The 15,536-nt window shown below is 44.3% G+C and overlaps 1 protein-coding gene across 2 annotated transcripts in view; it reads right to left on the minus strand.

Annotated features, from left to right (window-relative positions):
* Garem1 (GRB2 associated regulator of MAPK1 subtype 1) overlaps positions 1-15,536 on the minus strand; it is a 180,029-nt gene that overhangs the window by 13,107 nt on the left and 151,386 nt on the right. For both annotated transcript variants that reach the window (XM_059245992.1, XM_059245993.1), the window contains exon 4: positions 10,347-11,519. In XM_059245992.1, the coding sequence (XP_059101975.1) occupies positions 10,347-11,519 (1,173 nt within the window). The remainder of the gene's footprint in view (positions 1-10,346; positions 11,520-15,536) is intronic.

Raw genomic sequence — 15,536 nt, forward strand, 5'->3', positions numbered from 1 at the left:
GAGACAGGGTTTCTCTGTGTAGCTTTGCGCCTTTCCTGGAACTCGCTTTGGAGACCAGGCTGGCCTCGAACTCACAGAGATCCGCCTACCTCTGCCTCCCAAGTGCTGGGATTAAAGGTGTGCGCCACCACCGCCCGGCCATATTTTTGTTTTATACTTCCTGGAATTAAAAGAATACAAAAAAATCAAAGTCACCTCAACTGTCTATGGAGGATGAGACTTGGATTAGATGACATTTCTTAGGAAGACTTTGTCTCTGGACACTGTAACTCCCTGCTCGTCTTCTAGGATGGAAATAATACACTAACTGACCAACGCGACAGCATAAGAAAAGAAAACAAATCATGTCACTGTGTCCCATTCTTTGCTTAACATCCTTCAGAAGTCCTTCTAGGAAAAACTCAATTTCATAGCAGTGGCTGCTCAGCCCGTAAGAGAAGAGAGTAGATGTGGACACACCTGCTGAGGCCACGCCCCTCTATAGTTTACAGGTCTAATATACTGCACACACTAGTGGTGGGGGTGATGGGGCCATAACCTGTTGGAGAGATTCCACTGCTTGAAACTATGAGCAGTCACTAAAGAGACTTCTGACTCCTCACCTGGGTTTGAATCTTTTGTTCCCACACTGACAATTCCGAAAATAGATATGCTAGTGCTGAGCTTGATCGAAAATTGGGCTCACCTTCATTTTGAATTTGCTTCTCTAAAAGAGCCAAATTCAGGACAGTGTTGGCAATCCAAAGAAAGGAGTTTTGTAACTATGCTGCCTTGAACTTTGTAACCTCGTCTTCCCCGCATGCTCTCTGCCCTGTGTTTTACATTTCTTCCCACACTCCGTCTCCCAGATAACAAAATCATTACAGCCTTAAGAAATCTTATTTATAAAGAGGCTTTTATACAAGGAGTTCATAACCCTGTCACATAGCCATAAGTGGGCATTTCCAGCCAAACAGAAACACAAGTTTTATCGTATCGAAATGCAATGAATGAATCTCCACTGGATTAATTGCACAAGGCCAACTTAAGAGTCTAGATCCCCATTCTTGGATGTGATGTCTTATTATTTTCCTCCATCTCATTGTATATTGATAACAAGGATCTAAGACAGACCCTACTTGGGAGAAGGCCTCCAATATTCAAGCCTCGGGCAAGGGCGACTAAGAGAGGGAGCAGCAGTCGCTCAGCTGGAGGCAAGAAGGGCAAGCAACTCTGAAAAGAAGCCCTTGTTTAAGATCCAGGGTGCCACTGGGGTCTAGGATAAAGACTTTCCTGAGAAAAGAGGAGAATAGATGACATCTATCACTCACAGCATATAGCCTTCCTGTCAGTGTGACTTTACACAGATGTCATTTGAGAGCATGTCTGAAACAAGACTTACCCACCAGGGCACTCTAATTGTCTTTATCAGCATACTAGTCACTGAGAGTTCCAATGGACAGAGGAGGAAAAAAGTCTTGGCTTAGAAAGTTTTATTTAAAAACAACCTACCTGAAATGGAAGGCAATTAGCTTCAGAATTAGCAAAACAACATACTAATTTAGTCGTCATTTCTACTAATGAATGAAAGCCCAGGTATGGCTTGCTTACAAAGTAGTTCTCAAAAGTTGTAATTAAAATTAATTAAATGCCAAATGTTCTCAGAGACCTCATTAATTAGTGGAATCTTGAATGGAGGCTATTGTAGAAGAGGTAGCTTGATGCAAATTATCACTTCCACACATTTTTTTTCCCCCTGGCTGGAGACTGAAAACCAGGGCCTCATGCACACTAAGCAAGCGTTTCAATACTGAGCTATATAAATCCCCAGGCTCCGGCTTTCATTTTTTAATGGCTTTCAGTATTTAAATGAATATTAATACATCTGATGTCTTTAGGAAAATCTGCCTTTTAATGCCTTTTCTAATATTAATATGTTTCTTCTTTTGTGTGTAATGTATGTGTGTGAGTGCAGACGCATGCATGCCACAGAGTTCATGTGGAAGTCTCAGGACACTTTATGGAAGAGTCAGTTCTCTCTTTTCTACCATGAGTTCCGGGGAATGAACTCAGGTTGTCTGCCTTACATGTAAAGCACTGTTAGCCACCTCATTGGCCCCTATATTTGATAAAGGGACAAAGTGCAAAGATAAAATAAAAAATTGAGGTTGAATTGTTTCTCACGATCACTTCTCTTAATTTACAGACAAACTTTTTTTTTTTTTTGGGGGGGTTTTCGAGACAGGGTTTCTCTGTGTAGCTTTGCGCCTTTTCCTAGAACTCACTCTGTAGACCAGGCTGGCCCCGAACTCACAGAGATCCGCCTGGCTCTGCCTCCCGAGTGCTGGGATTAAAGGCATGCACCACCAACGCCCGGCTTCAGACAAACCTTTTTATAGAGCTTTCTTAACCTGGGTAGTTATGAAAGACCCTAATTTGGAGGCGGGGGCATCCAGGGTTATAACAGCCAGTGATGCCACAGCCTGGCTTGGCTGCACCTGGGGAATGGAGAGATCCACCATAACATATCAGCTTTGAGACAGCAATGCAGGCAGGCCTGGGAATATTACCTCCTTGAAACTTGTTCACAGGCACACTTTTTACAAGCACTCTCAAGTAATTCATATCCCTCAACTCCCTTGAAATCCTACTGGGATCCTCAGAGTACCAGGTTTCTTACTATTTGGTTTATGGTATCACAAAGTGTACAATGACTCCCTCCATTGCCAGGTAACTATGATAGACACTTACCCTGGGAAGTAAGATTTTTCAAAGGCAGGTTAAAATACTGTTCTAGTTTTAAAATCAAATGCGTTCTTGTATGAGGGAGAGCTGCTGTGAGATACCTTTCTGTACACTGTGAATATATGTTGCTCTCATTGATTGATAAATAAATAAAACTATTTGGCCAGTGGCAAGGCAGAATAAGGTTAGGCGGTACATTCAACTGAAGAGGGAGATGAAGAAGGGTGGAGTCAAGCAGCCCCTGAGAGCCGCTGCCAGAAGAAGCAAGATGTGAGAAAACAGGTAGCAACATGAAGCCATGTGGCAATGCATAGATTAATAGAATCGGGCTGAGTTAAGTTGTAAGAGCTAGCTAGCGAGAAGGCTGAACCAATAGGCCATACAGTTCGTAATTAATATAAGCTTCTACGTGTATATTTGGGACTGAATGGCTGCGGGACCAGGCAGGACAGGAAAACTTCCAGCTACAGAGAGCAGCGCCTCTGAATGTTGAACGGCTTCTCTGGATTTAGCTGTGAGGGTGCACATGTCCATGTCCAACCTCCTGACCTTTTGGAGGGGTCTTACTTCTCTCCATTCATTAGTCATGGAAGGATGGGATGTGGTGGATAAGACCTCAGCTTTCAACTCATCCTCTGAGTCTCATCGTGGTGTGCTTCTTTAAGGGCATTATTAATGATGGGCTTCTCACCTTCTAATGATGGGTGACTTCATTCTTCATCCTATAGCTCAGCCCTCACACCCCGCCTCTCAGGAGCTGCAAGGACATCCTGTCTGTCTGAAAGGGCAACCTCACTTTCTATTTGGCTGAAAGCTGGAATCCATCCTACATTCAATTACTGCTACTCTTCATTTTGAATGTTTACTAAGTGCTATACAGACGTGCCAAGTCCTTTGTACAACACAATAACACAGTGAAGAACTTATCATCTTGGGAACCGGCTCAGGAAGGCTCCATATTTTGCCCAAGTGTGAAGCTGCTAAGTGAGGATGCTGGTCCACATGGGGCTCTCAGGCACGACCACTTCTAACGATCTAATCCTGTGGTGTGGAGACCAGTGCTCTCCTGAGTTCCACCAGAGGGGAAATGACTCCAAGGATCTAGGTATATTCCATTCCCACTGAATGTTCAGCTTGCTGAAGCCCACTCAGACACTGGCTTACAGCTGAAATCAGTCCCTTCAAGTGCCTGCTACACTGGGGCCCAGTCAGCCCAGCTTTCAGCTCCTCCTCTGAGTCTCATTGTGGTGTGCTTCACCAAAGAAAGGCATTATTAATGATGGGCTTCCCAGCTTCTAGTGATGAGTGACTTCATTCTTCATCCTATAGCTCAGCCCTCACACCCCGCCTCTTAGCAGCTACAAAAGCATCCTGTCCGTCAGAACGGTTAACAAATTCACAAAGACTGCAGTAAAACTGGGTGAGATCAGTGGCTTCACTCCAGAGCTCACTCCAAGTCTTCCTTTTACCAGCATTACAGGTTGGGCAAGGCCAACAACCAGCTAAGGGTGAACGTCCCAGACGGGCGCTGCTGCCCAAACGGCATCAGAAGGCGAAGACCTGGGGATGCTGTTGGCTGTTTTGGTGCTGGGGATTGAACTGACGCTTCATGCACACTAGATAAGTTCTCTGCCTCTGAGCTTCACACCTCTGGCCATACCCTGGGCTTCACACCTCTGGCTATACCCTGAACTTCATGCCTCCGGTCAGACCCTGAGCTTCACACCTCCGGCCATACCCTGCACTTTATTGGTATTTTTTCCTACTTGAGATTTTGCTATTTTCTTTAAAAAATTCATCCTGTGTATTCACCATAACTAGTACTGTGCTACATAAGGTCACTTTCATGTAAGTGTGTACTGTATATCGAGCATGTACTCCTTATCTCTTCTTTCCCCACTCTTGCTAGTCCTCAGGGTTCCCCTAAGTAGTTCCATTTCTCCTTTCATATCTCTCTCTTTCTCTCTCTCTCTCTCTCTCTCTCTCTCTCTCTCTCTCTCTCTCTCTCTCTCTCTCTCACACACACACACACACACACACACACACACACACACTTTTATGTATTTATATAAAACCTGGGAATCTCAAATGACAGAAAACATGCTGTTTGTCTTACTGAGACCGGCTAATTCCCTTAATAAGATCATTTCTAGTTATATCAATTTTCCTGCAAATGACATGCTTTGTCCTTCATAGCTGTACAGATTTCCACAGTGTACAGACAGCACACTTCCCTTCTCCATCCTCCGCTGTTGGATACCTGGGCTGTTTCTGTAACCTGGCTGCTGTCAATAGTGCTGTTGTAAACACTGATGAACAAGTCTCTGAGATGCTGACTTAGAGTCCTTCGGGTAGACACCAGGCTCTGCACTTCTGATGCCACTAGAGGTGGGGACGGGAGACGAAGAAATCGGGCACAGGCAGACAGAGACAGACAGAGGAGTTCTTGAAGACTGTCACTTATCAAGTGTCTGGCTAAATATTTTGGAAATATTAGGGGGCTGGAGCCATAGTTCAGCAGTTAAGAATACTGGCTATTCTTCCAGAGGACCCAGGTTCAATTCCCATCATACATATGGCAGCTCATAACTGTCTGTAACTCCTGTTCCAGGGGATCTGACACCCTCACACAGACATAAATGCAGGCAAAATACCAATGCACATGAAATAAAATAAATTATTAAAAAAGTAAATATCAGATAGTAGTCAGGAATTAAAGTCATGAATAGAGGCCCAAATGAAGAATGTATTTATTATAAACATATGAATCAAAGGATAATGTACTTAAGAGTAATTGTCAGGTCATCATGTGCAGGGATCCTTGCAAAGTTCATAAAAATTATATTTATTTATTACGTGTGTGTGTGTGTGTGTGTGTGTGTGTGTGTGTGTGTGTGTACGTGCACACATGTGCCATGACGCAAGTGTGGGGGCCAGACAACTCACAGGTACTGGTTGTCTCCTGCTATGTGGGTCTCAGCTATTGAGCTCAATAGTGAGGCTTGGTGGCAAGCACATCTTGTCTGCCCTCCTTACAAACCCTGAAAGTGACAGTGGCCTGCCAGTGAGCTTGGCATGTTTCTTAACTTGGGCTCTGCTGCGAAGTTCTAAGGGATAAAAGTGGCAGAGTCCCTTCCTCCGTAGACACCAGTTCCTGTTTGCTTTTCCCTCAGACACTGCGGTCAAGAGGAGTGCTCTCCTATTGCAGAGAGGTGAGCGGTAGCATGTTGTTAAAAACCCCTGTGGAACCATCTTGACAAAGAGGCAACGTGATTACGGTGTAATTCTAAGTGACCATGACTATTGAAGGGGAAAGATTTACTCTCATGGCCACACAAAGAAACAAAGGCCATCAGAATCTACTAGAGAAAAAGCACAACCAGGTCACAGCTTAGCAGCGGTGGGTAGACACCTGAGAAGGAAAGGATGAGCAGATAGGCACCACAGGACAGCACCGGACACAAGACCCCACCACAGCTGCATTAACAAGCCAACCTGCTCCCTTTCTGTGACGCACACTCTTTGACTGTTCTACTGCTCTAGCAGTTCCTGGTGGGGACAGTCAACTTCCCAGATAAGTGTTCTGCTGGCTTTGGCTATGGTTTAAGTGAAACACGTCTCCCGCAGGAACATGTGTTTGAACATTTGGTCTCCAGCTGGAGGAGCTGATGTGGGACGTTATGGAACCTTCAGGAGGTGGGGCTTACTTGGAACATGTTGATAATTGGAGGTGGCTTCTTCCTGTCACTCTCTCTCTGCTTCCTGTCTGGCTACAATATGGTAGTTGCTGCCTGCTCTCCTGCCACAGATGAGCCCCATCAGTCGTCACGTCTTCTCACCATGCTTCAGAACCACAGTTCAGAGCCCCTCCCGCAGGCTGCCTCTGTCACGTTTATTTTGTCAAGTGATGAGAGCAGTGAGAAACCCAGCTGCACTGGGAGCTCACCGCCACTTTAGCGACTGGGTGGGGTGGCTGTGAGACTCACGGCCGTGCGTCTCTCTCCCAGCACTCGAACTACCCAAGGCAGAACTCGGATGTAACTCTAAGGGAGCACTTGAGTTTATACCCCATTAAAGCTCCTGTTTGAAAGTTATAAGCTGAAGCCACATCTAACAGTCATGACAGTCTCTGGTCCCCCCACCCACCCACATACTAAAAATGGAAAATTCATTTCATGGTCACAGAACCAATAAAAAATGGCTTCATTTAAAATATCCAGCCTTTCCTTACAAAGTAAATGATTTTCAGGTGTTTATAACAAATCCTTTATGTTTATCACGTTTTATAAACACTGGGCACGCTGAGAAGAGTTTCCTGTGTCATGAGAAATCATAGCATGGACTGGAGGCCTAGGTCCTTCTCTGTGACATTTGCTTCTAGTTTCAAATTTAGGTCTGATGTTTTTCTTGTAGAACCGAGGTCAAGATGGAGTAGCAAGTACATTCCTTTTCTTTTTAAATTATTGCAAGTACCATTAAGATGTTTAAATCACTATAAAAATGCTGCCCAATCTTATGCACATGATTTAATACAGATTGATGAAACAAAAACCGCACTTTAAAACTTGCGTACATGAATAAAACTGTCTTGTTAGCTACTCTGTTTACAAACTCCTGTGACCTCAGGTCGGAGACGTTACATCGAACTCTGAGGAAAGCCGATCTCGGTGCCCACCAGAGTTACAATGTAATCTTGCAAACCGACCTATATTCTTGTCAAAAGACCCTAGGAACCCACTCCACCTCAGGGATGTGTCAAATGACCTCTAAGCTCCTCTCCATGAACACCTATGAAAAGCACTCGTTGATTGGGAATGAAGAAATTCTGAGATAACCAAAGTTGATGACAAGCAGCACAGGATTTGGGGTGATACACTGAAACATGAAACAAAACATTAACTGCCCCCCCCTTCCTCCTGAAAAGCTCTCAGTCTTCCTTAGTAGGCAAGGCTCCAGTCATAGTCACAATGGGACTTCTTAATACTGACATTCCTGTTTATCTGTCACCAGCTACAAAACAGCAACAAAAATAAAAACCAAGCGATGCTAGTTTCCAACCTCTAGGTTTGGTTGCATAAGTGACCCTGGGTGTGAGTGTCTTGATGAGCACACCAGTCAGTCAACAAACATTTGAGCCACTGCAAGCCAGGCAGGACCAAAGTTCAATAGGAAAAACTCAGGTAGTCGTGTTCCTGATACAGATCAATGTCGACCATGAAGTTAACATCAAACCCATCGCTGAGCTCTGACATCACTAAAGGTGTCTAGTGCTTGCTAGGAAGGGTGTCCTGTACTTGTTAGTTATTTATTTACTGAATATCCTTAGGGAACCTTTGACATGAACACAACATTTGAGGACCTCAAGTCACCAAGAATTCTGCAAATATTCTAGGATCTCTTATTGAGTACAGGTATTTTTCTGCATTGTGCCCGAAGGTCTCTGGAAGGTTCTGTAGAAGCATAGCACAATCCAGTCCTGCAATATCTGGGAAGCCAAAGGGGGAAATCCTCTCTTGGGAAACCTCTAGAGCAGCAAGGACCCTTTGTGGACAGCCATTCAGATGTCTGGGATGATCTATTGTCAATTTTCAGGCTGTACACATCCTGGCTCCAGCCTTTGGACTGCCCTTCATGCATCCTACCCAACCCGTCCATGCAACTCCATAGAACTTGTGTGCTTAGGCCATCTCAGGATCCACATCCTCACTCTTGCTTTCTCTGGGATGCTCCTCCCCCCAATCTCTCTTCTCTTCTTTATTTTATTTTATTTTTTGAGATAGGGTTTCTATGTGTAACTTTGGCTATCATGGAACTTGCTCTGTAGACCAGGCCGGCCTCCAACTCACAGAGATCCACCTGCCTCTGCCTTCTGAGTGCTGGGATTAAAGGCGTGTGCCACCACCACCACCACCACCACCACCACCACCACCACCACCACCACCACCTGGCTTCTCTGCTTTTCTAGTTCATGCATATTCTTTGATCTCATTTAAAATGCCATTATCTCCACTAAGGCATCTATCATCCATCTCCCACTAGGAGTTTCTCTTTGTGCTCTGAATGGCCACACATGCTCTCTGTCTCTTCAACTGTTCCTCATCTTTTAACTTGGACATCAGCATCTTTTTTCATATGTTACCTTCTAAAACTGAATAGTTCCAGGTCCACAGTCCTGGGCTTCCTGATGATTGTATTTCTAGCAGCTGTCTTAGTAACTTCACAGGTTTGAAAGTGGATTTTCTACAGCTCTAGGGTCTCAGTGAGGTGTCCAAAGACCAGTTAATGGGGGAAGCATGTGGGAAGGGGTGTCTTTTCATTTTTCTGTTTTTAAAAAACATTTATTAAAAAAGCCAAAAAAGATTATTTTATTTTTATTTGTGTGTGTGTGTGTGTGTGTGTGTGTGTATGCATGCACGCGAGCATATGTAGGCCCCAAAGGGTATTGGAACCCCTGGACTAGAGTTACAGACAGTTGTGAGCTGCCTGACATTGGTGCTGGGAACTGAACTCGGGTCCTGTGCAAGAGCAGCGAGTGCTCTTCACCTCTGCATCTCCTGTAAAAAGGGATTCTGCTATATAGGAAAAAACAAACAAAAAACCAAAACCAAAACCACTATAACGGATGTCACAATCCCTGGAGAGAGGGATCACTGGTGCTGCCTCCTCTATGGCTTTCTCCTCCGGACAGGAAGAGATGCAAAGGTCAACTCAAGCAGCGAAAAGGTACTGAGTGACTCTCAACCAAGGAGGGTGGCCAAAGACAAAAGAAAGGTCCTTCCTCCTGTGTGTGCTGACTTTTGGTTTGGGGGATGCTGGAGACTAAGCCCTGGGCCACACGCATGCTAAGCATGGCCTCCAGCACTGAAGTGACAACCTCAGCCCCTGACCAACCTTTTTACACTAAAACTTGACAGGCATCTCATCCAGCTCTGAATTAAACTCCAAGAAAACGACACCTGGTTCTGCGGTGTGTGTGTGTGTGTGTGTGTGTGTGTGTGTGTGTGTGTGTGTGTGCCTGAGACCACCCCATATTCTGATCTCACTATAACTCAGGGACGCAAGAGAGAGTTACTGGAGACACTGAGGTCTCCTGTTTCTCCTGCTTCTGTCTCAAGCACAGAGGATGCGCTGTCCCTTCAGATACAACACTGGTTTCTACCCAGTAAGCGATCCAGTGTCTCCAGGTTACTCTTCCCTCCTCTTTCCACACCCATTTTGTCTGTGAATATGGCTGGTCTACCTATAAACCATATTCTGAACCTCATTTGTCCCTCCTCCACCAATGACAGCTGCGACAGGTATAAGTGTATGTCACTTATACCTGTCATGACTGCCCCTTTCCTGGCCACCTAGTGTCCTCTGTCTCTTCCCTGTAATTTGTATTCCAGCCAATAGCAAGTCGAGTTTAAAGATCCCCATTAGATGCTCTCAGAGATTCTCAGCCAACATAATACAACCCTATCACCTGCCCACTGAAGTACCTGGGCTAGCATCCAGGTTTCACTCCAAATAAGTACGTTTATTCACTCTGGTGATATTTAATTGGGGACTTTTTAAAGACAATAAATGAGTTGACGACTGGGCAGAAAGACAGGCACACCATTCACACAGAAGTGACTTACGGCTTCAGATTTGGGAGGCACTGGAGGTGGAGGTAGGACAATTTCTGAAGACTTCATTGTGGCTCCCAGGGTCGCAGGGGCAGGAAGAGAAGAAGTTGCACATTTGGATCGTGTGGAGCCTCTCAGGGGGTCACATCTGCTCTTCTCACTGAGCGAGCGAGTGAGAGGCTGGTGAGTGGGCTTGCCTTCCTCCAGCCATAGCTCTTCATAGGGAACTTCTGGCTTCCCTGGGATGCCCGCTGACTCCTCACTAGCTTCCGGGAAAAGGTAGTCGCTCCCACTGTCACCAGAGTCTTGATAGGGAAGGATGTCATGAGGAAAAGGGGCCCACTCTCCCCCGAGGTCCCGGCAGCCGTGGAGGTTCACCTCACTGTTGCCGTGAAGATTGTTGCCGTACACACAGACTGAGAGCCGGTGGAAGGACTGGGTGAGCTCGTCACGGGCATAGCTGAGGGAATTGGGCAAATGGTTGTGGCCGGAGCAACGGCTCTTTTTGGGACTCTTACAGTCTTCACTCCAGTCCGTTTTCACATCACGAACAGCCCGTGAATACTCATCAATGTCAAACTGCTCTTGGCAGATACCAAGCCAGTGATGGACCAGGGTTTCCGGCCACACCTCTCCCTTCACCAGGTGTTCCGGGAGGCTGAACTTGGGGACCGTCAAGTGCAAAGGGAAATGCATGGGGAGGATCTTGTTGTTACGGAGAACACAGCACACCACTACCGTCTTGGTCTGGATGTTCACAAACTTGTAGCGGTGTCCTTCTCTGATGAAGTGGAGGTCATAAGGGTTTCTGGGTGGAGGACTGGGCACCGTCACATTCACGGGGAGCCTCGTCTTCTCCACGATGTTTCGGATGGTGTGCTCCCCTTCCTGCATCTGAAGTTCCAGGGGACTTCGGGTGCTAAACCTGCCCTTGCATTGGAATGGAAGGCTGATGCTTTCATTGGTCCGGTGATTCATGCAAATGAGGCAGGGCATTTTACCTTTCCCCAACTTGCTGATGGAATTGAGCTTCCCAATCTTTTTGAAAATTGTGTTGAGTCGCGACTTCTCCTTGAAGGTCTTCGCATACAGGATTTCTGCCTGCCCCATGAGGGTGAGTTCATCCCCAGTACACAGGGTGATGTTGTAAACTTCTGTGTCTTCATTGCATTCACCCGACGCAACCTACGACGTGATAAACCGAATCCCACATTAGTGAAGGCAAACACACACCCGCCAATGCTATGCTTCACTTTAAATGTGGACGATTCAGTTGTATTTACACAGCTGACAACAGCCACGTTTTTCTACTTACTACATACATTATTTTGGAGAAGAGCTTGAGTGAATGCTGCCGAAAGCTTTCTTGTTTTTTAAAAATAACTTTTTATTTATTCTCTGACAGTTTCAGACATGTCTAAATGCATTTTGATCAGAATCACTTCTGTTTTCCTCTCTCAGTCCCTGTCCCTCTCTCTAGAACAGTTCTCCTTCCCAATACGTTCTTTCCTACTTTGCCTTTTTAATTTTTTAAATAAGCCACAGAGTTAACTGGGCTTGCTTGCATGTGTACAGGTGTGGGGTTATTTGCTGGATCACGGATGGTTTGATTTATCAGTGGCCATACTCCTGAAGGGAGGTGACTCCCCTTCTCCCAATAGTCATTAACTACCAATAGCTCCTCAGCTAAAAGAACACTCTTGATGTAAGACAATATTAATTTAGACTTTAGTTTACTATTGTTTTTTATCTTGGTCTTTTTGAGATATGGCCTCATATAGCTGGAGTTGGCCTCAAACTCACCAGGTAGCTGAGACCACCTCCTCCCTCTAGGTCCCGAGTGCCAGGATTAAAGGCATGTACCACTACTTCTGGTTTTACATCAGATCATTGAAACAGTTTTACTTCTATAGACAGAAAGAGGTCTACTTGATGGATAATTATTTTGGAATACTAACATTATTTTTTTGCCACTATAAATAATATTTCCATTAAACACTAGAAAAGAATTTTCTTTCTGCTATTTAAAATTTTACTAAAGTTTTGCCTGTTAAAAATTTCCTAATTAATAAGTTTTTAAAATTTGGAACTGAGACAAAGGATTAAAAATATTTGTGTGTTGCTAGATATGGAACCTGGCTTCGAGCAAGCTAGACAAGTGGTCTACCACCAAGTTATACATCAAATTCCTAAAATGCTTTATTTCTCCATTTAAAAATCATTATATGCAAAGTATTCATGTTCATTGGAAGAAATATAAAAATAAAAATAACACAAAACTATATTACTTTCCTACTTCATATCATCTGTCAAAAATCTTATATAAATAGAAAAAAAGAAATGGTATGTATCAGTTATCTCAGAGAGATATAAAGCCATACATTTGAGTTTTCAACTTCAATCTCTCCATTTTCCCATGTGCATACTTCAATAATAATAACAATCATCTAATGTATTTATTACACAGAGATGGGCTTTATTATGTTTTGACCAGTTCCTTTTTGTTCGGAAAAAGGGTGGCAATTATAAAGAGCACTGCAGTGAAAATTTTCACAGTTCAATGATTTCCACAGGAAGCGGCAACAGAATCAGAACTGTAGGACACTGCTATGTACATCTGAGAGGACAGAGGACCTTTGCTTCTCATCCATGCTGTATGTATACATCACTGACCTGAAAGAAAAGTGTGCATCCTTCGTTTCTTTATTCGTGTTTTGTCTAAGAGCTTTGGCTATTGGGAAGTGTGGGGTATTAACTCATTTCTTTGGGTCTCTTCTTAGTGACTCTTTTTTTATGCAAGTAAATGGATTTCACACTATATAGTTTTTGACTTGTTCCTCAGTTTTATTTGTAGCTTCTCTAAATGATTTTTTCTTTTTTATAAAAATATAGACAGTATTTCCAGAATTATCTTTTGTGACTTATTCTGGGGTGCTATGCTTCTAGCTGAGGAGACAGAGACCAATGGTTTTAAACCAGGGTGATTTTACAACCCTCCCAGGAGACGGGTGGCAATTTCTGGAGACATTTTTGTTGCCATGACGAGGGGAGCTGCTTTTTATATCTCTGGGCACAGTCCAGGGTACTGCTAAGTACGAACAATACACAGGGCAGCCTGTTGCCCTGCCCCCAGAAGAGACTACCCAGTTGAAAATTTCAATCACAATTTAGTTGGGAGTTGCTAGTACAATTACTAACAATGCTGTCCAGCATGTGGATGGTTTCATTTACTATTAAATCTATTTAACTGAATTCTCTTTGGTGGATTATGTAACGTAGGGATCTAACTTTATCTTTAAAGTTAATGTAGTGTCTAGTATATTTCCTAAATAATATTCCGTTCATAGTTGATTTGAAGTGCCATCTTTAATATGTGTTAAAATTCACAAAACAAATACTTAAAGTTTATGTTCATGTATTTATTTTGAGGACATTCATCATAGTCATCTGCCCCACCATAGTTATACTCTTTAACTTTTTCTATCTTTATAATCACTGTTTACTTTTGATAACATATCTTTTGTTTTTCTGACTCAAAATCCCCACTAACGCTGTCGTCAATCAACTAACATGCTTTCCTGGATCAAGAGAGCTGTCCTTACTTCAAGAATTGTGGTCCTGGAGTGGTGTGTGTGTGTGTGTGTGTGTGTGTGTGTGTGTGTGTGTGTATTGCTGTTGTTTTGCTAAATGAACAGGGTGTACAACTTCTCTGTAAATATTTATGTTTATACCCATAGATTAGTCTTGCCACTAGCCTTGGTCAGGAAGTGTCTGTTTGCAGTGGACACCAGTTAATGTAGCGATTTCTAACTTGTCAAAGTGCCGAGAATAAGTGACTGTTGAGTGCTCAGCCTTCAATGGGGCATCCATGTCACTTCATCCGACATCTTGGAACACTGCAGAAGAGTGCGGTAGAAAAACTGTAAGAACTGGAAGGTGGGGAGGCCATGACCTGGTTCTAACACCCATGAACTTACAACAGTGGCTACCTGCACAAGACCTGTTCAAGGATGGGCCCTTCACCCTTCCACCAGGGATGAGCTTATCCCTCTCTGAGGAGCAGTTAAAAGATTGCAGGGAGAAAGGGGGTCATGGTCCTCAGTGGCGAATCCACTGGCAAGTTGCCTTTGCTCAAGTAAGTAACATCACCTGTGCTCAAGCAGGCAACCTTAATTAAATGCAGTAGATCAAAAAACACCAGAGTAGAACGGGGACTTGTCACAAAGAAAGAGTTCAGCTCAAGGAAGACAAGAAAGAATAATGGAGAGATAGCATCAAAGTATATTACATATATGTATGAAATTATTAAAGAAGAATATGGACCATGACTACTCAGGGAAGTTCAATACAGCCATGGCCAAGAATCTACTGGAGGAGAATCTAATCCAGACCCAGTTGCTCTGGCCACTGCAGAAACCACTGTTTCTTTTCTAAGGGAAAAGCCAGGAGGCTGTTTCAGTTGTTATTCCACACACTAATGACCCTAGAAGATATTATTTCTACTGTGATAGCTATTCCAGATGCCCACACCCATGACTGCTTGCAGAGGAGTCTGTACAGACTGGCATGACCATGCAAAAATGTTGTGGTTAGCAAACAGAAGGCTGTGTACTTGTGTGACTGGATATATAACCAGCCCTCTGCTCAATCTCCTGGGGTCAGTTAAGGAGACCTCCCTCTTCTACACTGCCTCTCCACCCCCCTCCCCCAATGAGCCTTGTGTTGCAGTCTAGATTACAACAATTTCTTTTGGAGGCTCTGTTGCCTTCTGTGGTCCTTTATCATGGGTGGACAAGACGAAGCTTGTGATAGACAAAACGGACAACTCCTGGAGCCTGGAGTCCTAGACAACAGACAGGGAAGAGAGACTGCAAAGACCCGAAACGAAGCTGAGGGAAGAGCCAGCATGGCAAGAGGCTACGGAAGGTGAGCACTACTAAGGCAGAAGAGCTGTACAAAACATCTGGATCCAGCAGCTGGAAAAGCTCTAGGTAGTGGCTGGAAGTTGAGCAGCAGAATGGCTGTCAGGGTCCCTAGGATTAGCTGCTGAGTGCTCATCTGCTGCCATTCTAAACTAGGGAGTGGCTCACAGCAAGGGAGATGCACACTACCTACCTGTGGTGTCCCCCCAAACAGAGCAACAGAACCCTCTGCGGATCGGTAGCGAGTCCAATAAAGTTCAATGAAATAACATAGAGGATG

This window comes from Peromyscus eremicus, chromosome 19 (genome assembly GCF_949786415.1).
Source record: "Peromyscus eremicus chromosome 19, PerEre_H2_v1, whole genome shotgun sequence".
Classification (NCBI taxonomy): domain Eukaryota; kingdom Metazoa; phylum Chordata; class Mammalia; order Rodentia; family Cricetidae; genus Peromyscus; species Peromyscus eremicus.